We start from the raw sequence: 24,282 nt of genomic DNA on the forward strand, positions 1-24,282 counted from the left end.
AGGAGAGCAAGAGAGAACTCTACCATCGAAAACTCGGAATCAAGATCACACCTATCTTGTGGTATATCTCGAACAATTTTTTGCACAGGAACGGAATCGGGACAAACCTTCCGTGCAAATTTAAAAATCCATCGATGTGAATATTCTTCGCTTTCATTCGATGAAGAGCGATTTCTCATGTTTCGAGCCACTTTCCATAATTTTTTCATTGACGTTTCTCGTGACAAACCTCCCACGAATGTTCGCCAATAAGCACGTTTTTTCCCTTTGATCAAGTTTTTAAATTGATTTTCAAGGTCCAAATACGTTTGAAAATTCTCAATGGTTCCACGTTTTCGAAAAGCTTTAAATGCGTTCGATTTATCCTGATAAAGCTTGGAACATTGGCTATCCCACCATGGATTGGGAGGCCTACGACGAATAGTGGAGCCTGGGATGGGTTTCGTTTGAGCGCGAACCGCGCTGTCATAGATCAAACGAGAAAGGAAGTTATACTCCTCCAATGGAGGCAAACCATCTCTGGAATGGATGGCTAGAGCAATCGCGTCCGCATATTTTTTCCAGTCAATGTGTCTTATGAGGTCATATGCCATGTTTATAGATTCAGAAGAATTCGACCCAATGGTGATGGAAATTTCGGTTGGCAAGTGATCACTACCGTTGGGGTCCTGGATTACATTCCACTTGCAATCTAACGATAGTGAATTCGAGCAAAGCGAGAGGTCAAGAGCACTTGGGTTAGCAGGAGGTTTAGGTACACGTGTTGTTTCCCCAGTATTCAAAACGGTCATATTGAAGCTGTTACAAAGGTCATATATCAACGATGAACGATTGTCGTCGTACTGTTCCCCCCAGGCAGTTCCGTGAGAGTTGAAGTCTCCCAAGATCAATCGTGGCTCAGGAAGAAGTGAGCACATGTCAACAAGTTGCTTGCGGCTAACCGCAGCTCTCGGAGGCCAATACAAGCTGACAATACAGAGGTCTTTTCCTCTGATGTTTGCATGACAAGCAACAGCTTCGATCCCTCCAATAGGTGGAAGGTCAATTCTAAAAAATGGGTGGCATTTATTACTCCCCAATAGTACCCCTCCGTATCTGTCATCGCGGTCCAAGCGTATTATATCAAAATCGTGGAAAAGAGATCATTTTGAGAAGAGAGCCAGGTTTCGGACAGAGCAAAAACATCACAATTGAATTTATGAATTAGAAATTTGAAAGTATCCAATTTAGGGATAAGACTACGACAATTCCACTGTAAAACAGTGATATCTTCGACCTCTCTATTTAAATTAGACATCAAGAGAGATAATCATTGCAAGGAGGGGCCATGTTTGCATCAATTGTTGCAAAATTGTCTTTAATACTGGAAGCATTGAAATGACAATGGTTCTGATGGAGTCGGAAACATTAAAACACTTGAAGATTTGGTCCAAAAGGTCAGTCAACTTTATAAATCCCGATTGGGAAGTTGAGCTGGATGCAAAAAAACAGGAAGTGGGTTATATCTATGGTATAACCGCAAGGGTGACGTAGGACTATCGTTGATTTAGAGATCATTTGTTAGAAGTTGAATCTAAATTCATTCTGAATGAATGAATATTTGGGGGACTTCGAAAACGAGAGCGTTACGTTGGAGGCACAAGGTTTTATGCATCCAATATTGGATACGGAAATATCCTACTGATGGGGAACAATAATCTTCAGAAGCTATCCTGTTAATTGCGATTGATTGAAAATCACAAAACCAAATGTATTTGGTCACAGTGTTACATGGATAGAAAACATTCAAATAATCTTTTTCACATGAATGTAATTTTAAATTCCCAGAGGAACTGGCAGATTATTTTCAGTAACGATTAGATATTACCACATTTTCCTCGATACTGGAAGCCCACCAGTGGTTAATGCTAACTTGATAACCATCAGTTAATAGCACTTGATTGAGACATATTTGGTCACAATGTTACATGGATAGAAAACATTCAATTAAACTCTTTCACATGAATGTATTTTTAAATTCCCAGAGGAACTGGCAGATTATTTTCCGGATCTTTCTCAATGCTGAATGGCATCCAAACGGAAAGAATTCTGTGCGTGTATGTGTGTATGTAGCGGCTACTTCGATGGTCACCTTCTCTTCTCCTGAAGGATCGGCTTCTCTGTGCTCCCTCACAGTTCCAAACAAACTGCTTGCGTTTCAGGGCAGATCTCGATCCTTCGCCGTCGAGCACCCTCAGCAACGATGTTGTCTTGTCGATGTCCTCACGAAAAATGAATGCATCTCACCACCAGAATATCGCTTAAGTATGCTTTTTGTGCGTGATTGAATCGAGAGAAGGCGTGGTTTACGATGGCAATTTGGAAGGCAAACTAGAGGGGAATGAACTCTCTGAGCTCGGAACTTTCGGCGACTGAGCAATAATCGATTGCGGGCGCATACAATATTGGATACGGAAATATCCTACTGATGGGGAAGAACAATCTTCTGAAGCTATCCTGTTAATTGCGATTGATTGAAAAACCACAAAACCAAATGTATTTGATCACAGTGTTACATGGAAAGAAAACATTCAAATAAACTCTTTAACATGAATATATTTTGAAAATTCCCAAAGGAACTGGCAGATTATTTTCAGTAACGATTAGATATTTCCACATTTTCCTCGATACTGGAAGCCCACCAGTGGTTAATGCCAACTCGATAACCACCTGTTAATAGCACTTGATTGAAACATATTTGGTCACAGTGTTACATGGATAGAAAACATTCAATTAAACTCTTTCACATGAATATATTTTGAAAATTCCCAGAGAAACTGGCAGATTATTTTCAGTAACGATTAGTTATTTCCACATTTTCCTCGATACTGGAAGCCCACCAGTGGTTAATACCAACTCGATAACCACCTGTTAATAGCACTTGATTGAAACATATTTGGTCACAGTGTTACATGGATAGAAAACATTCAATTAAACTCTTTCACATGAATATATTTTGAAAATTCCCAAAGGAACTGGCAGATTATTTTCCAGCAATGATTAGATCTTTCCGGAACTTTCTCGATGCTGAATGGCATCCTAACGGAAAGAGTTCTGCGCGTGTATGTGTCGATCCTTTGGCCGTCCACCTCCTCCAGCACGTTAGGCAACGATGTTGTCTTGTCGATGTCCTCACGAAAAATGAATGTGTCTCACTTTCTTTCTTTCTTTGTTTTTAAGAGGCTTTAAACTTTGCAGTTCATTCGCCTCTTGCCCAGTGAAGAGCCACAATAAAACCAGCCCAGAGGGGACTGGCGAAAGGGAAACCAAAAAAATCACTCATCAGATCTGTCCGCTCGACCCTCGGTTAAAGAAGAAGGTAGGAAGAGATCCCATGCTTCATAAGATATTTAATATATGCTGTAAAGAAAAGTAAATATTTACTGATCCGAGGACCAAAGCAGTAACGAAGCACAAGTGACCCAGCGAAAGGCGTGTTCCAAAAACAAAAAAACAAAAAGGCCCTTCTCAGGAGGATAGGAAGGAAAGGAGTGGAAAGGATTTGGGTGGGATTAGTGGAGTGGAAGGGGGTGGGAGTGGTATGGGAAGGAAAGAGGGGTGGGGTGAAATGAAATGAAATACAGTTTGAATAGATAATAAAATATAGTGGTTTTGAATTTAATGGTATATAGTAGAGCTGAAAAATGGAGAGGTTTATTTAATGAATTTATCCTCCTTGGTGAGTGTGGCTGTAGGAATAGGAAGTTGATTAAAGTATAATGTAATGGATAGAAGATAGATATGGGTATGAAAGTATATATTATATTATTTGTTATTTATTATTATTGAACGCGTGTATATACATGTATGAATTCCTTCCTTCCGACCCGTACATACATGTGTATACACACATAAACACGCATACATGACTATGAAGTGGCGAACTTTAATAAGCAATTTCCAAGGTATTTAGTATTTCGATTTAGATTTTACCAAAGAAGTCGGTTTCTTTCAGAAACGCAATTAAATTGGTTTCTTGGGTCTCGTCTCTACTGAGGATATCTCGGAGACTCTGACCTATGTTGTGTCGGACTCGAGCATCTTTGGTATGTTGACATTCAAGTAAAAGATGGCTAACGGAAACCGGAGCTTCGTTGCAAGCACATTGGGGTTTTTCGGCTCTGCAGAACAAGTGTGAGTGGGCGAAGTTAGTGTGCCCAATTCGAAGACGGGTAAGGACTTGCCTTTCCCTACTATTGAGACGGTCCTCCCAAGGGAGAGTGGAATTTTTAATTATATGAAGATGAGTGGGACGGCTGTTTATCCAACCTATGTCCCAACTTTCACGGACTTGCTGTTTTACCCAGCGGACAATGTCAGATGGAGGACAGGGCATGTCTGGGGGTTCTATTTTGCTGCCCTTGCCGGCCAGTATGTCGGCGGCTGTATTTCCGCGGATTCCTGAGTGACCAGGAACCCAGCAGAAGGAGATGTTTTTATTTGAAGCAGACTCTTCTGTTTGCTTAATCCATGGGTGTTTGCTGTTTCCACTTAGAAGATCGTGGAGACAGCTAGCTGAGTCTGAGAATATTGTGGTAGGAAGAAAATCATGGGTGCATTCTTGGGTAGCTATTAAAAGGGCGAAAGCTTCCGCACTGAAGATGGAGCATTGCGGTGGAAGAGAAAAGCTACCAGTGTATCTACTCTCAAAGATTCCACATCCAACTCCATCGGCACTGACTGAACCATCTGTGTATACCTGGTGGTTGATTTGAAAATTGGATGTAACGAGGTTATTGAAGCAGGCTTTGACTTTTGGAGAAGGGTCTCCCGCCCGAACTGCCTTGAGAAGTTCAAGGTTAATGTTCGGCGGTTTGACGTTCCAATTTCTTCCCGTCGCAGATGAACGTTCACATATATCGGGAAGATCTTTGTTCGTGAGATTTTTGAACCATGTTTTAGCCCTATGTATTAATGGGACATTGTGGTCGCTTTCGGGGAGTGACAAGTGACGGATGGCTTATGAGTGATGGCTTTTGTTACCAGGTGGGTGAAGGGAAGCGCCAATTGCGAGCCGAATTGCTTTATTGTAAATTGGTTGGATGGTGTTTAACACCCTGTCCCCTCCACGGCTGAAGGTGCCTATTCCGTAAAGGATTTGTGGGACCAACCAAACATTTACAACATTTAGCAGCGTCTTTCTATGGCCAGAGGCTAGGTTGCCTGCGATAGCCTTGATGATGTTTGTGTCTCATCACCAGAATATCGCTTAAGTATCCTTTTTGTGTGTGACTGAATCGAGAGAAGGTGTGGTTTACGATGGCAATTTGGAAGGCAAACTAGAGGGGAATGAACTCTCTGAGCTCGAATCTTTCGGCGACTGAGCAATAATCGATTGCGGGCGCATACAATATTGGATACGGAAATATCCTACTGATGGGGAAGAATAATCTTCTGAAGCTATCCTGTTAATTGCGATTGATTGAAAAACCACAAAACCAAATGTATTTGATCACAGTGTTACATGGAAAGAAAACATTCAAATAAACTCATGAATATATTTTGAAAATTCCCAAAGGAACTGGCAGATTATTTTCAGTAACGATTAGATATTTCCACATTTTCCTCGATACTGGAAGCCCACCAGTGGTTAATGCCAACTCGATAACCACCTGTTAATAGCACTTGATTGAAACATATTTGGTCACAGTGTTACATGGATAGAAAACATTCAATTAAATTCTTTCACATGAATATATTTTGAAAATTCCCAAAGGAACTGGCAGATTATTTTCAGTAAGGATTAGATATTTCCACATTTTCCTCGATACTGGAAGCCCACCAGTGGTTAATGCCAACCCGATAACCACCTGTTAATAGCACTTGATTGAAATATATTTGGTCACAGTGTTACATGGATAGAAAACATTCAATTAAACTCTTTCACATGAATATATTTTGAAAATTCCCAAAGGAACTGGCAGATTATTTTCCAGCAATGATTAGATCTTTCCGGAACTTTCTCGATGCTGAATGGCATCCTAACGGAAAGAGTTCTGCGCGTGTATGTGTCGATCCTTTGGCCGTCCACCTCCTCCAGCACGTTAGGCAACGATGTTGTCTTGTCGATGTCCTCACGAAAAATGAATGTGTCTCACCACCAGAATATCGCTTAAGTATGCTTTTTGTGTGTGATTGAATCGAGAGAAGGTGTGGTTTACGATGGCAATTTGGAAGGCAAACTAGAGGGGAATGAACTCTCTGAGCTCGGAACTTTCGGCGACTGAGCAATAATCGATTGCGGGCGCATACAATATTGGATACGGAAATATCCTACTGATGGGGAAGAATAATCTTCTGAAGCTATCCTGTTAATTGCGATTGATTGAAAAACCACAAAACCAAATGTATTTGGTCACAGTGTTACATGGATAGAAAACATTCAATTAAACTCTTTCACATGAATATATTTTGAAAATTCCCAAAGGAGCTGGCAGATTATTTTCAGTAACGATTAGATATTTCCACATTTTCCTCGATACTGGAAGCCCACCAGTGGTTAATGCCAACTCGATAACCATCTGTTAATAGCACTTGATTGAAATATATTTGGTCACAGTGTTACATGGATAGAAAACATTCAATTAAACTCTTTCACATGAATATATTTTGAAAATTCCCAAAGGAACTGGCAGATTATTTTCCAGCAATGATTAGATCTTTCCGGAACTTTCTCGATGCTGAATGGCATCCTAACGGAAAGAGTTCTGCGCGTGTATGTGTCGATCCTTTGGCCGTCCACCTCCTCCAGCACGTTAGGCAACGATGTTGTCTTGTCGATGTCCTCACGAAAAATGAATGTGTCTCACCACCAGAATATCGCTTAAGTATGCTTTTTGTGTGTGATTGAATCGAGAGAAGGTGAGGTTTACGATGGCAATTTGGAAGGCAAACTAGAGGGGAATGAACTCTCTGAGCTCGGAACTTTCGGCGACTGAGCAATAATCGATTGCGGGCGCATACAATATTGGATACGGAAATATCCTACTAATGGGGAAGAATAATCTTCTGAAGCTATCCTGTTAATTGCGATTGATTGAAAAACCACAAAACCAAATGTATTTGATCACAGTGTTACATGAAAAGAAAACATTCAAATAAACTATTTAACATGAATATATTTTGAAAATTCCCAAAGGAACTGGCAGATTATTTTCAGTAACGATTAGATATTTCCACATTTTCCTCGATACTGGAAGCCCACCAGTGGTTAATGCCAACTCGATAACCACCTGTTAATAGCACTTGATTGAAACATATTTGGTCACAGTGTAACATGGATAGAAAACATTCAATTAAACTCTTTCACATGAATGTATTTTTAAATTCCCAGAGGAACTGGCAGATTATTTTCCGGATCTTTCTCGTTGCTGAATGGCATCCAAACGGAAAGAATTCCGCGCGTGTATGTGTGTGTGTGTTTGTGTAGCGGCTGCTTCGAGATCTTCCCGGGGAACCGTTTGTGGCATCACTCTCCTCCTGATGGATTCATGTCTAGCCTAAGGTGCACAAACAGGCTCTTGGTGACACCGTTCATCAGCGCTTTCATGATAAACGAAGAGCTTCACCACAACAGCGACAACATGCTCCAATTGCTGTTCAATTAGAACTGAGTAGATTTCCGAGCGGCGCTCGCTTATATACCGATTGGTGATTTCAATAGCCTGTTTTGAAAGCAATTTTAAGACTATTGAAACAAGTTTTTGGATCAAAAAGTAACAAGTATAGAACGCGTAAACATTTTATCTTTCGAATGAAGTGTTTATCATACCATTTCGTTCAGTTGTTAAGGAGCTATTAACGCTCAAAATCTCGGTCTCTGGCGTAACGCTTTCGTTTTCGAAACTTTGATTTTACACCCCGGTATAGAAATGAAAGACGTAGTCCTACGTCAAAAACAAAAAGGCCCTTCTCAGGAGGATAGGAAGGAAAGGAGTGGTAAGGATTTGGGTGGGATTAGTGGAGTGGAAGGGGGTGGAAGTGGTATGGGAAGGAAAGAGGGGTGGAGTGGGTGTGGGGTGGGGTGAAATGAAATGAAATACAGTTTGAATAGATAATAAAATATAGTGGTTTTGAATTTAATGGTATATAGTAGAGCTGAAAAATGGAGAGGTTTATTTAATGAATTTATCCTCCTTGGTGAGTGTGGCTGTAGGAATAGGAAGTTGATTAAAGTATAATGTAATGGATAGAAGATAGATATGGGTATGAAAGTATATATTATATTATTTGTTATTTATTATTATTGAATGCGTGTATATACATGTATGAATTCCTTCCTTCCGACCCGTACATACATGTGTATACACACATAAACACGCATACATGACTGTGAAGTGGCGAACTTTAATAAGCAATTTCCAAGGTATTTAGTATTTCGATTTAGATTTTACCAAAGAAGTCGGTTTCTTTCAGAAACGCAATTAAATTGGTTTCTTGGGTCTCGTCTCTACTGAGGATATCTCGGAGACTCTGATCTATGTTGTGTCGGACTCGAGCATCTTTGGTATGTTGACATTCAAGTAAAAGATGGCTAACGGAAACCGGAGCTTCGTTGCAAGCACATTGGGGTTTTTCGGCTCTGCAGAACAAGTGTGAGTGGGCGAAGTTAGTGTGCCCAATTCGAAGACGGGTAAGGACTTGCCTTTCCCTACTATTGAGACGGTCCTCCCAAGGGAGAGTGGAATTTTTAATTATATGAAGATGAGTGGGACGGCTGTTTATCCAACCTATGTCCCAACTTTCACGGACTTGCTGTTTTACCCAGCGGACAATGTCAGATGGAGGACAGGGCATGTCTGGGGGTTCTATTTTGCTGCCCTTGCCGGCCAGTATGTCGGCGGCTGTATTTCCGCGGATTCCTGAGTGACCAGGAACCCAGCAGAAGGAGATGTTTTTATTTGAAGCAGACTCTTCTGTTTGCTTAATCCATGGGTGTTTGCTGTTTCCACTTAGAAGATCGTGGAGACAGCTAGCTGAGTCTGAGAATATTGTGGTAGGAAGAAAATCATGGGTGCATTCTTGGGTAGCTATTAAAAGGGCGAAAGCTTCCGCACTGAAGATGGAGCATTGCGGTGGAAGAGAAAAGCTACCAGTGTATCTACTCTCAAAGATTCCACATCCAACTCCATCGGCACTGACTGAACCATCTGTGTATACCTGGTGGTTGATTTGAAAATTGGATGTAACGAGGTTATTGAAGCAGGCTTTGACTTTTGGAGAAGAGTCTCCCGCCCGAACTGCCTTGAGAAGTTCAAGGTTAATGTTCGGCGGTTTGACGTTCCAATTTCTTCCCGTCGCAGATGAACGTTCACATATATCGGGAAGATCTTTGTTCGTGAGATTTTTGAACCATGTTTTAGCCCTATGTATTAATGGGACATTGTGGTCGCTTTCGGGGAGTGACAAGTGACGGATGGCTTATGAGTGATGGCTTTTGTTACCAGGTGGGTGAAGGGAAGCGCCAATTGCGAGCCGAATTGCTTTATTGTAAATTGGTTGGATGGTGTTTAACACCCTGTCCCCTCCACGGCTGAAGGTGCCTATTCCGTAAAGGATTTGTGGGACCAACCAAACATTTACAACATTTAGCAGCGTCTTTCTATGGCCAGAGGCTAGGTTGCCTGCGATAGCCTTGATGATGTTTGTGTCTCATCACCAGAATATCGCTTAAGTATGCTTTTTGTGTGTGACTGAATCGAGAGAAGGTGTGGTTTACGATGGCAATTTGGAAGGCAAACTAGAGGGGAATGAACTCTCTGAGCTCGAATCTTTCGGCGACTGAGCAATATTCGATTGCGGGCGCATACAATATTGGATACGGAAATATCCTACTGATGGGGAAGAATAATCTTCTGAAGCTATCCTGTTAATTGCGATTGATTGAAAAACCACAAAACCAAATGTATTTGATCACAGTGTTACATGGAAAGAAAACATTCAAATAAACTCTTTAACATGAATATATTTTGAAAATTCCCAAAGGAACTGGCAGATTATTTTCAGTAAGGATTAGATATTTCCACATTTTCCTCGATACTGGAAGCCCACCAGTGGTTAATGCCAACCCGATAACCACCTGTTAATAGCACTTGATTGAAACATATTTGGTCACAGTGTTACATGGATAGAAAACATTCAATTAAACTCTTTCACATGAATATATTTTGAAAATTCCCAGAGGAACTGGCAGATTATTTTCAGTAACGATTAGTTATTTCCACATTTTCCTCGATACTGGAAGCCCACCAGTGGTTAATACCAACTCGATAACCACCTGTTAATAGCACTTGATTGAAACATATTTGGTCACAGTGTTACATGGATAGAAAACATTCATTTAAACTCTTTCACATGAATATATTTTGAAAATTCCCAAAGGAACTGGCAGATTATTTTCAGTAACGATTAGATATTTTCACATTTTCCTCGATACTGGAAGCCCACCAGTGGTTAAGGCCAACTCGATAACCATCTGTTAATAGCACTTGATTGAAATATATTTGGTCACAGTGTTACATGGATAGAAAACATTCAATTAAACTCTTTCACATGAAAATATTTTGAAAATTCCCAAAGGAACTGGCAGATTATTTTCCAGCAATGATTAGATCTTTCCGGATCTTTCTCGATGCTGAATGGCATCCTAACGGAAAGAGTTCTGCGCGTGTATGTGTCGATCCTTTGCCGTCCACCTCCTCCAGCACGTTAGGCAACGATGTTGTCTTGTCGATGTCCTCACGAAAAATGAATGTGTCTCACCACCAGAATATCGCTTAAGTATGCTTTTTGTGTGTGATTGAATCGAGAGAAGGTGTGGTTTACGATGGCAATTTGGAAGGCAAACTAGAGGGGAATGAACTCTCTGAGCTCGGAACTTTCGGCGACTGAGCAATAATCGATTGCGGGCGCATACAATATTGGATACGGAAATATCCTACTGATGGGGAAGAATAATCTTCTGAAGCTATCCTGTTAATTGCGATTGATTGAAAAACCACAAAACCAAATGTATTTGGTCACAGTGTTACATGGATAGAAAACATTCAATTAAACTCTTTCACATGAATATATTTTGAAAATTCCCAAAGGAACTGGCAGATTATTTTCAGTAACGATTAGATATTTCCACATTTTCCTCGATACTGGAAGCCCACCAGTGGTTAATGCCAACTCGATAACCATCTGTTAATAGCACTTGATTGAAATATATTTGGTCACAGTGTTACATGGATAGAAAACATTCAATTAAACTCTTTCACATGAATATATTTTGAAAATTCCCAAAGGAACTGGCAGATTATTTTCCAGCAATGATTAGATCTTTCCGGAACTTTCTCGATGCTGAATGGCATCCTAACGGAAAGAGTTCTGCGCGTGTATGTGTCGATCCTTTGGCCGTCCACCTCCTCCAGCACGTTAGGCAACGATGTTGTCTTGTCGATGTCCTCACGAAAAATGAATGTGTCTCACCACCAGAATATCGCTTAAGTATGCTTTTTGTGTGTGATTGAATCGAGAGAAGGTGTGGTTTACGATGGCAATTTGGAAGGCAAACTAGAGGGGAATGAACTCTCTGAGCTCGGAACTTTCGGCGACTGAGCAATAATCGATTGCGGGCGCATACAATATTGGATACGGAAATATCCTACTAATGGGGAAGAATAATCTTCTGAAGCTATCCTGTTAATTGCGATTGATTGAAAAACCACAAAACCAAATGTATTTGATCACAGTGTTACATGGAAAGAAAACATTCAAATAAACTCTTTAACATGAATATATTTTGAAAATTCCCAAAGGAACTATCAGATTATTTTCAGTAACGATTAGATATTTCCACATTTTCCTCGATACTGGAAGCCCACCAGTGGTTAATGCCAACTCGATAACCACCTGTTAATAGCACTTGATTGAAACATATTTGGTCACAGTGTAACATGGATAGAAAACATTCAATTAAACTCTTTCACATGAATATATTTTGAAAATTCCCAGAGGAACTGGCAGATTATTTTCAGTAACGATTAGTTATTTCCACATTTTCCTCGATACTGGAAGCCCACCAGTGGTTAATGCCAACTCGATAACCACCTGTTAATAGCACTTGATTGAAACATATTTGGCCACAGTGTAACATGGATAGAAAACATTCAATTAAACTCTTTCACATGAATGTATTTTTAAATTCCCAGAGGAACTGGCAGATTATTTTCCGGATCTTTCTCGATGCTGAATGGCATCCAAACGGAAAGAATTCCGCGCGTGTATGTGTGTGTGTGTTTGTGTAGCGGCTGCTTCGAGATCTTCCCGGGGAACCGTTTGTGGCATCACTCTCCTCCTGATGGATTCATGTCTAGCCTAAGGTGCACAAACAGGCTCTTGGTGACACCGTTCATCAGCGCTTTCATGATAAACGAAGAGGTTCACCACAACAGCGACAACATGCTCCAATCGCTGTTCAATTAGAACTGAGTAGATTTCCGAGCGGCGCTCGCTTATATACCGATTGGTGATTTCAATAGCCTGTTTTGAAAGCAATTTTAAGACTATTGAAACAAGTTTTTGGATCAAAAAGTAACAAGTATAGAACGCGTAGACAGTTTATCTTTCGAATGAAGTGTTTATCATACCATTTCGTTCAGTTGTTAAGGAGCTATTAACGCTCAAAATCTCGGTCTCTGGCGTAACGCTTTCGTTTTCGAAACTTTGATTTTACACCCCGGTATAGAAATGAAAGACGTAGTCCTACGTCAAAAGGGACATTTGGGGTTTTTGATGTCCCCTCGAGTGCTGGGTCGTTCGAAGGTGAACTATTCCCACGGAAGCCAGGAGGAACCTGATTTTGCTTGTCCGCTGCACTCGATATTTTAGGCAAGCTAACATGGGGTACCACCGATGGGACTTGTCGTTGAACTTTGGGAGTGGACACATTTTTGCGCCGGGAATTCCCTTTGAAAATAAACGGTGTGCCCTCGTTAGCTGTATCCGCTTCCAATTCGTCAACGGGCAACGTGGCGAAGACATTTTGTGTGTTGATTGGTTGTTGTTGTTGTTGGGCCAGTGGAGAAGCGCCCTTTAAAATATCCGCAAAAGTGCGTTTCGAGCGTTCCTTCAAAGAGCGCTTCTGTTTCTCCCAGCGACTCTTGTAAGTTTCACAAGCTGAGAGCACGTGTGGGGATCCCCCGCAATATGGACACTTATGCTCAGTCGCACTGCAGGATTCCCCCACATGTTGCTCTCCGCAAGTTGCACAGCGCTCCTTGTTGGCACAATAATCTGAAGTGTGACCAACTGACTTGCATTTGTTGCAAGTCATGGGCTTTGGCACGAAGAGTCGCACAGGCAGTCTCAATTTGTCCACCATGACGTAGTCAGGGAGGGCCGAACCAGCAAAAGTTACTCGAAACGAGTCTGACGGCGTGAATGTCGTTTTTCCCTCTTCTTGGGATACTTTACCTAGTTGGCGACTGTCCAAAATTTTAACGCCCACCAAAGGGAGTCTTTTGAATTTACCAACTCCTTCTTTTATCAATTGGCACGTCAGACCCGTTTCAGTTACCACCCCCGAAATTTCTACGTCATGGGAGGGCACGTAGACACGATACTCTAGGGTGAACCTCTCGTCGATCACAATTGCATTTGCGTGTTTCCGATCACTCACGACAACACGCAGTTTGTTCGACCTAACCTTAGAGGTTTCGACCACGGAGGAATAATATCTTGCCAGATCTTTCGAAACCTGAATGACATTAATAGACTTCCCTTTAGGTTTGGGCCGGAAAAAAACAACCCATGGACCAGCTCCAGGTGCATCGTCTGGATAGACCTTGACACGAGGAGAGGAAACAACTGAAGGGGAGGACGAGGTCGATTGTTGAGCGGGAGCGGGATCAGTAGGACTGGGAGGCAAGTTTGGGAGTTGAGCGGAAGCGGAAGCGGGAGATTCAGGGGCGAAGAGGAAAAGTTTGCCAATTTTCTTGAGGGGGGCTTGTTGAGGTTAATTAACTCTTTCTCTGAAGAGGCATCTTCTGAGGGGGGAACGCGTTTGAGCGACTTCCCAGCCCCCGTTGTAGCTAGTGAGGAGGAAACAGTAGTTTCAATCTCCATTTCAACTTGACCTTCTGCCATTACGGCAGATATAAAATAATATAATTTTGAATTCTTCTATCTTCCTAAACCTAATATATAAATTATACCTAAATCGCACACCAATGCGAATGAAATGAAACGGTGTCCCAATCGAAACGCGTGGCAATCGCTCGGTACAGCTGCAACGGTAAATCGCACCACAACACGATGATGGAATCGATGACGATGATAAAGCACACACAGCGATGATACGGCACACGCACCGCGCCCGCGGTGGAGGACTTCTTTCTCACGCTGGTTGTGATTGCTGCTCCTCTCACTCGCGCAATAAAGAGAACCCCGTTAGGGCGAAACAAATTCACCAGCCACGAACTGATAACGGTATAATCTCCACTATATGATAGACGCGAACAAATTTGCGACCGATGTCTTCGGACTGCGCGAGCTGAATGTATTCCTTTCTTGATAATTGCTAAAATATAGAGAAAAAAGCAGAATATTGTCGCTAAAACTAAAAAAAAACCGAAGAAGAATATTACTCATAGAATAGAACATCGTTTAATCTAATATTTAAAACGACTCAATGTTATAAAAATTTGATGATTGTTATTAGGAATACTAATTAACGCAATAAGGAATTAGATTTCAGGTAGTATGAATGCAGCAACCCTCCCATCCGTATGTAATGGAAGGAATGTCAAGCAAGTAGTACGTTTGAGCACCTCATATACGCGCATGCAGTAATTTTTAGAGTATTCAAACGTTATACCACCTAGATCAAAAAGTTTCCGAAATATATTCAGGAAATCCAAAATACAAGCTTATACATCAATATTGGTATTGTCCCCTCCAAAGTACTCCCCATCGATTGCAACGCACTTATGCCAATCATCGAAACATTTATTATATTCGATGGCCATAACGCAACCATCAGCGCCATCTTCGATTTTTCCATTATCTCATCTCGGGTGCTGAAACGTGGTTTCTTTTGTCGTTCGAATAGGAAAAAGTCACAGGGAGCCAAATCAGGTGAATTCGGTAGTTACTGAATGTTCGTGAATAACGATTGATTTAGCAAATTTCGCAAATTGTACAAAATCGAGGCACGCGCATTAGCAGATGTATTCAATAGAACGTTACTTTTAGAAATGTAAAACTATCACACTTCAAATTTCATAGAATGTCATTGACAGATGTGCCAACCTACAAAAAAATGAAAAATAAAAACGGGTGACTGAGAGCGCCAAACGGTGGTGATTCCGGGAAAATTTTGATCAAGTGAACGGAATTAGGGCACATCACGGTATATCATAATGGTTTTATCGCGCATTGATTACTGCTCACATTATTCTGGTTTCTTTTTATATATTTGTAAATCTGATTATCATATTTTTTATGGTTGTCTATTTTTCATAGCATCTTCGACAAAAGATATATTCGTAAGTCTGGTACGAAGTTTCTGGGAGGCACATGATTACATAATGGAAATGGGCGGAGCGCTAACAACACTCACAGTTCTAGTCGTGTTACCATTGGCTGACAATCCAAACAAGAGCGTGGTTTGCTGTTGTAATGTGGGTGATTCTTTGGCCTATGTATACTCCAAAAATCATGGCGTTAGAGAGATAACCGAAGGTATGTAGGAAAAGTAGAATGTCCGCTGTGGATATGATATTAGACATGATAGCGCTTCAGTTTCATTTAATTTATAAATTTCAAGCCTTATATTATATGTAGTTTACATTGACAAAAAAAATCGAGGGGTTGTATCCGAGACACGACCTCTTAGGATCTAGGACTACGCAATCTTTTTTTTTTTTGAATTCGTTGGTTTATCATTTCGAATATTATTCGCGAATACGTCGAAATTTCGTTTCGCGTTTGCCGTCCAACGTGACGTGAGGTGCTGTGGAGTGCTGCTGCAGTTTTAAGGGTGGGTTTAGACTACTGATATATTCATGTGAAGAAATATGATGAGATTTATAGAAATCGCATCAACCGTTTACACTAGCGTGAACTTCTATAATGAATATATTCATATCTTCGGTGAAATTATTCACCTGAAGTAGAACTGCATCCAACTTTAGTGATTTCTCACCAGTGAGAAATTCACAAGCGTTTACATATGCTGAAGGGGGTCTCCGTAGCCACATTGGTTGCGCGTTCGCTTAGTAAGCGATCGATCGTGAGTTCAAAACTCAGGGCCCTCATTGACCATCTTTGTGTTGTTACAGAATAGCTACGTCCACGCAACAATCATCAGCGATGGAGATCGATCCACGGTCGAAATTAAGATCGATTCATCCATACAACTGCTTTGCTCTGCAAGACACATCGGGCTGCTGTTCTATAAATAACTCAACAATGATCAATCAACTGTCTCCGCTGTCCGGTGGTCCAACTGGATAATGGAAGAACAGAAAGAATATTCTTACGCCTAAATGGCTACTATGTGAATGTACCATGTGTAATGGTATAGAAGGAATACTGGCGAATGACAACTGTGTAATGTGCTAATTATAGATATGATAACCATGTACCATGTACACGATTAAAATTCGGCTCTGTTACATCTAAAATGCTGGATAAAAAATGATGGATAAAAATGATGGAAAATGATGGATAAAAAAAAATACATATGCTGAATTTATTCAAGTTATATATACCTCGAATAAGTGTATCATATTTATTATCACCCGTTTACACCTATTTTCACGTGGTTGGTGGCGCTAGCACGCGTCGTGCAATCCACAACTGCCGTCCAAGCGGGTGTAATTGGCGCTGGTGAGCGCAGCAGAGCGGGCGAGCTTTCCCGTAGGAAGTAGGACGCAACGAAGCTACAGGTGGGAGCAACCAGCACCGACCGGTAACTGGAGTGGCCTCGCCGGGACGTACGTGGTCGGATGATGACAATCCGGCTGATGGAGGCACTGAAGGAAAGACACGATGAGTGCGGGGGTAACCCTTTTCTTTTCGGTATTTGCATGCATGTCATTAGTAGGTTAAGACTTAACATGCGTTAACGTTGAGTTCCGAATTGTTTTTGCTACGCCTTCTATTCAGCCCGCATCAAGAACATTTGCACAATATCGGTGTCGGTCTCGGGTCCCAAAGATATTTATTGTATGAAAAGGAAATATATCATAAACTCGACTAGGAAGTAGTGACATGTCGTAAAAAATCCGAAAACATACATTTTTTTCATATTTCCTCATTTAGTAACTGCCAGTCTCAGTGCTTGTCCATGTATATAGTCAAAATTAAATGAGATCATCTCTGTATTTACAGGATTTTTTTAACTTTACGCTCACCCTGAGTATTCTGTATTCATCAATAAAACAGGAAGTGGGTTATATCTATGGTATAACCGCAAGGGTGACGTAGGACTATCGTTGATTTAGAGATCATTTGTTTGAAGTTGAATCTAAATTCATTCTGAATGAATGAATATTTGGGGAACTTCGAAAACGAGAGCGTTACGTTGGAGGCACAAGGTTTTATGCATCCAATATTGGATACGGAAATATCCTACTGATGGGGAACAATAATCTTCAGAAGCTATCCTGTTAATTGCGATTGATTGAAAATCACAAAACCAAATGTATTTGGTCACAGTGTTACATGGATAGAAAACATTCAAATAAACTTTTTCACATGAATGTAATTTTAAATTCCCAGAGGAACTGGCAGATTATTTTCAGTAACGATTAGATATTACCACATTTTCCTCGATACTGGAAGCCCACCAGTGGTTAATGCTAACTTGATAACCATCAGTTAATAGCACTTGATTGAGACATATTTGGTCACAGTGTTACATGGATAGAAAACATTCAATTAAACTCTTTCACATGAATGTATTTTTAAATTCCCAGAGGAACTGGCAGATTATTTTCCGGATCTTTCTCAATGCTGAATGGTATCCAAACGGAAAGAATTCCGTGCGTGTATGTGTGTATGTAGCGGCTACTTCGATGGTCACCTTCTCTTCTCCTGAAGGATCGGCTTCTCTGTGCTCCCTCACAGTTTCAAACAAACTGCTTGCGTTTCAGGGCAGATCTCGATCCTTCGCCGTCGAGCACCCTCAGCAACGATGTTGTCTTGTCGATGTCCTCACGAAAAATGAATGCATCTCACCACCAGAATATCGCTTAAGTATGCTTTTTGTGCGTGATTGAATCGAGAGAAGGCGTGGTTTACGATGGCAATTTGGAAGGCAAACTAGAGGGGAATGAACTCTCTGAGCTCGGAACTTTCGGCGACTGAGCAATAATCGATTGCGGGCGCATACAATATTGGATACGGAAATATCCTACTAATGGGGAAGAATAATCTTCTGAAGCTATCCTGTTAATTGCGATTGATTGAAAAACCACAAAACCAAATGTATTTGATCACAGTGTTACATGAAAAGAAAACATTCAAATAAACTATTTAACATGAATATATTTTGAAAATTCCCAAAGGAACTGGCAGATTATTTTCAGTAACGATTAGTTATTTCCACATTTTCCTCGATACTGGAAGCCCACCAGTGGTTAATGCCAACTCGATAACCACCTGTTAATAGCACTTGATTGAAACATATTTGGTCACAGTGTTACATGGATAGAAAACATTCAATTAAACTCTTTCACATGAATATATTTTGAAAATTCCCAGAGAAACTGGCAGATTATTTTCAGTAACGATTAGTTATTTCCACATTTTCCTCGATACTGGAAGCCCACCAGTGGTTAATACCAACTCGATAACCACCCTTAATAGCACTTGATTGAAACATATTTGGTCACAGTGTTACATGGATAGAAAACATTCAATTAAACTCTTTCACATGAACATGTTTTGAAAATTCCCAAAGGAACTGGCTGATTATTTTCCAGCAATGATTAGATCTTTCCGGAACTTTCTCGATGCTGAATGGCATCCTAACGAAAAGAGTTCTGCGCGTGTATGTGTCGATCCTTTGGCCGTCCACCTCCTCCAGCACGTTAGGCAACGATGTTGTCTTGTCGATGTCCTCACGAAAAATGAATGTGTCTCACTTTCTTTCTTTCTTTCTTTGTTTTTAAGAGGCTTTAAACTTTGCAGTTCATTCGCCTCTAGCCCAGTGAAGAGCCACAATAAAACTAGCCCAGAGGGGACTGGCGAAAGGGAAACCAAAAAAATCACTCATCAGATCTGTCCGCTCGACCCTCGGTTAAAGAAGAAGGTAGGAAGAGATCCCATGCTTCATAAGATATTTAATATATGCTGTAAAGAAAAGTAAATATTTACTGATCCGAAGACCAAAGCAGTAACGAAGCACAAGTGACCCAGCGAAAGGCGTGTTCCAAAAACAAAACAACAAAAAGGCCCTTCTCAGGAGGATAGGAAGGAAAGGAGTGGAAAGGATTTGGGTGGGATTAGTGGAGTGGAAGGGGGTGGGAGTGGTATGGGAAGGAAAGAGGGGTGGAGTGGGTGTGGGGTGGGGTGAAATGAAATGAAATACAGTTTGAATAGATAATAAAATATAGTGGTTTTGAATTTAATGGTATATAGTAGAGCTGAAAAATGGAGAGGTTTATTTAATGAATTTATCCTCCTTGGTGAGTGTGGCTGTAGGAATAGGAAGTTGATTAAAGTATAATGTAATGGATAGAAGATAGATATGGGTATGAAAGTATATATTATATTATTTGTTATTTATTATTATTGAATTCGTGTATATACATGTATGAATTCCTTCCTTCCGACCCGTACATACATGTGTATACACACATAAACACGCATACATGACTGTGAAGTGGCGAACTTTAATAAGCAATTTCCAAGGTATTTAGTATTTCGATTTAGATTTTACCAAAGAAATCGGTTTCTTTCAGAAACGCAATTAAATTGGTTTCTTGGGTCTCGTCTCTACTGAGGATATCTCGGAGACTCTGACCTATGTTGTGTCGGACTCGAGCATCTTTGGTATGTTGACATTCAAGTAAAAGATGGCTAACGGAAACCGGAGCTTCGTTGCAAGCACATTGGGGTCTTTCGGCTCTGCAGAACAAGTGTGAGTGGGCGAAGTTAGTGTGCCCAATTCGAAGACGGGTAAGGACTTGCCTTTCCCTACTATTGAGACGGTCCTCCCAAGGGAGAGTGGAATTTTTAATTTTATGAAGATGAGTGGGACGGCTGTTTATCCAACCTATGTCCCAACTTTCACGGACTTGCTGTTTTACCCAGCGGACAATGTCAGATGGAGGACAGGGCATGTCTGGGGGTTCTATTTTGCTGCCCTTGCCGGCCAGTATGTCGGCGGCTGTATTTCCGCGGATTCCTGAGTGACCAGGAACCCAGCAGAAGGAGATGTTTTTATTTGAAGCAGACTCTTCTGTTTGCTTAATCCATGGGTGTTTGCTGTTTCCACTTAGAAGATCGTGGAGACAGCTAGCTGAGTCTGAGAATATTGTGGTAGGAAGAAAATCATGGGTGCATTCTTGGGTAGCTATTAAAAGGGCGAAAGCTTCCGCACTGAAGATGGAGCATTGCGGTGGAAGAGAAAAGCTACCAGTGTATCTACTCTCAAAGATTCCACATCCAACTCCATCGGCACTGACTGAACCATCTGTGTATACCTGGTGGTTGATTTGAAAATTGGATGTAACGAGGTTATTGAAGCAGGCTTTGACTTTTGGAGAAGAGTCTCCCGCCCGAACTGCCTTGAGAAGTTCAAGGTTAATGTTCGGCGGTTTGACGTTCCAATTTCTTCCCGTCGCAGATGAACGTTCACATATATCGGGAAGATCTTTGTTCGTGAGATTTTTGAACCATGTTTTAGCCCTATGTATTAATGGGACATTGTGGTCGCTTTCGGGGAGTGACAAGTGACGGATGGCTTATGAGTGATGGCTTTTGTTACCAGGTGGGTGAAGGGAAGCGCCAATTGCGAGCCGAATTGCTTTATTGTAAATTGGTTGGATGGTGTTTAACACCCTGTCCCCTCCACGGCTGAAGGTGCCTATTCCGTAAAGGATTTGTGGGACCAACCAAACATTTACAACATTTAGCAGCGTCTTTCTATGGCCAGAGGCTAGGTTGCCTGCGATAGCCTTGATGATGTTTGTGTCTCATCACCAGAATATCGCTTAAGTATGCTTTTTGTGTGTGACTGAATCGAGAGAAGGTGTGGTTTACGATGGCAATTTGGAAGGCAAACTAGAGGGGAATGAACTCTCTGAGCTCGAATCTTTCGGCGACTGAGCAATAATCGATTGCGGGCGCATACAATATTGGATACGGAAATATCCTACTGATGGGGAAGAATAATCTTCTGAAGCTATCCTGTTAATTGCGATTGATTGAAAAACCACAAAACCAAATGTATTTGATCACAGTGTTACATGGAAAGAAAACATTCAAATAAACTCTTTAACATGAATATATTTTGAAAATTCCCAAAGGAACTGGCAGATTATTTTCAGTAAGGATTAGATATTTCCACATTTTCCTCGATACTGGAAGCCCACCAGTGGTTAATGCCAACCCGATAACCACCTGTTAATAGCACTTGATTGAAACATATTTGGTCACAGTGTTACATGGATAGAAAACATTCAATTAAACTCTTTCACATGAATATATTTTGAAAATTCCCAGAGGAACTGGCAGATTATTTTCAGTAACGATTAGTTATTTCCACATTTTCCTCGATACTGGAAGCCCACCAGTGGTTAATACCAACTCGATAACCACCTGTTAATAGCACTTGATTGAAACATATTTGGTCACAGTGTTACATGGATAGAAAACATTCATTTAAACTCTTTCACATGAATATATTTTGAAAATTCCCAAAGGAACTGGCAGATTATTTTCAGTAACGATTAGATATTTCCACATTTTCCTCGATACTGGAAGCCCACCAGTGGTTAAGGCCAACTCGATAACCATCTGTTAATAGCACTTGATTGAAATATATTTGGTCACAGTGTTACATGGATAGAAAACATTCAATTAAACTCTTTCACATGAATATATTTTGAAAATTCCCAAAGGAACTGGCAGATTATTTTCCAGCAATGATTAGATCTTTCCGGATCTTTCTCGATGCTGAATGGCATCCTAACGGAAAGAGTTCTGCGCGTGTATGTGTCGATCCTTTGCCGTCCACCTCCTCCAGCACGTTAGGCAACGATGTTGTCTTGTCGATGTCCTCACGAAAAATGAATGTGTCTCACCACCAGAATATCGCTTAAGTATGCTTTTTGTGTGTGATTGAATCGAGAGAAGGTGTGGTTTACGATGGCAATTTGGAAGGCAAACTAGAGGGGAATGAACTCTCTGAGCTCGGAACTTTCGGCGACTGAGCAATAATCGATTGCGGGCGCATACAATATTGGATACGGAAATATCCTACTGATGGGGAAGAATAATCTTCTGAAGCTATCCTGTTAATTGCGATTGATTGAAAAACCACAAAACCAAATGTATTTGGTCACAGTGTTACATGGATAGAAAACATTCAATTAAACTCTTTCACATGAATATATTTTGAAAATTCCCAAAGGAACTGGCAGATTATTTTCAGTAACGATTAGATATTTCCACATTTTCCTCGATACTGGAAGCCCACCAGTGGTTAATGCCAACTCGATAACCATCTGTTAATAGCACTTGATTGAAATATATTTGGTCACAGTGTTACATGGATAGAAAACATTCAATTAAACTCTTTCACATGAATATATTTTGAAAATTCCCAAAGGAACTGGCAGATTATTTTCCAGCAATGATTAGATCTTTCCGGAACTTTCTCGATGCTGAATGGCATCCTAACGGAAAGAGTTCTGCGCGTGTATGTGTCGATCCTTTGGCCGTCCACCTCCTCCAGCACGTTAGGCAACGATGTTGTCTTGTCGATGTCCTCACGAAAAATGAATGTGTCTCACCACCAGAATATCGCTTAAGTATGCTTTTTGTGTGTGATTGAATCGAGAGAAGGTGTGGTTTACGATGGCAATTTGGAAGGCAAACTAGAGGGGAATGAACTCTCTGAGCTCGGAACTTTCGGCGACTGAGCAATAATCGATTGCGGGCGCATACAATATTGGATACGGAAATATCCTACTAATGGGGAAGAATAATCTTCTGAAGCTATCCTGTTAATTGCGATTGATTGAAAAACCACAAAACCAAATGTATTTGATCACAGTGTTACATGAAAAGAAAACATTCAAATAAACTATTTAACATGAATATATTTTGAAAATTCCCAAAGGAACTGGCAGATTATTTTCAGTAACGATTAGATATTTCCACATTTTCCTCGATACTGGAAGCCCACCAGTGGTTAATGCCAACTCGATAACCACCTGTTAATAGCACTTGATTGAAACATATTTGGTCACAGTGTAACATGGATAGAAAACATTCAATTAAACTCTTTCACATGAATGTATTTTTAAATTCCCAGAGGAACTGGCAGATTATTTTCCGGATCTTTCTCGTTGCTGAATGGCATCCAAACGGAAAGAATTCCGCGCGTGTATGTGTGTGTGTGTTTGTGTAGCGGCTGCTTCGAGATCTTCCCGGGGAACCGTTTGTGGCATCACTCTCCTCCTGATGGATTCATGTCTAGCCTAAGGTGCACAAACAGGCTCTTGGTGACACCGTTCATCAGCGCTTTCATGATAAACGAAGAGCTTCACCACAACAGCGACAACATGCTCCAATTGCTGTTCAATTAGAACTGAGTAGATTTCCGAGCGGCGCTCGCTTATATACCGATTGGTGATTTCAATAGCCTGTTTTGAAAGCAATTTTAAGACTATTGAAACAAGTTTTTGGATCAAAAAGTAACAAGTATAGAACGCGTAAACATTTTATCTTTCGAATGAAGTGTTTATCATACCATTTCGTTCAGTTGTTAAGGAGCTATTAACGCTCAAAATCTCGGTCTCTGGCGTAACGCTTTCGTTTTCGAAACTTTGATTTTACACCCCGGTATAGAAATGAAAGACGTAGTCCTACGTCAAAAACAAAAAGGCCCTTCTCAGGAGGATAGGAAGGAAAGGAGTGGTAAGGATTTGGGTGGGATTAGTGGAGTGGAAGGGGGTGGAAGTGGTATGGGAAGGAAAGAGGGGTGGAGTGGGTGTGGGGTGGGGTGAAATGAAATGAAAT

General features: G+C 40.9%; 1 protein-coding gene across 2 annotated transcripts in view; it reads left to right on the forward strand.

The window, feature by feature from the left end:
* LOC129765149 (PP2C-like domain-containing protein CG9801) overlaps nt 1–24,282 on the forward strand; it is a 139,587-nt gene that overhangs the window by 78,831 nt on the left and 36,474 nt on the right. Inside the window, exon 4 of one of the 2 annotated variants that reach the window (XM_055765037.1) lies at nt 15,547–15,765. The exons of the other annotated variant lie outside the window; for it this stretch is intronic. Within the exon in view, the coding sequence (XP_055621012.1) occupies nt 15,547–15,765 (219 nt within the window). The remainder of the gene's footprint in view (nt 1–15,546; nt 15,766–24,282) is intronic. 2 annotated transcript variants of the gene reach the window in all.

The sequence above is a fragment of the Toxorhynchites rutilus genome, chromosome 2 (assembly GCF_029784135.1).
Source record: "Toxorhynchites rutilus septentrionalis strain SRP chromosome 2, ASM2978413v1, whole genome shotgun sequence".
NCBI lineage: Eukaryota > Metazoa > Arthropoda > Insecta > Diptera > Culicidae > Toxorhynchites > Toxorhynchites rutilus.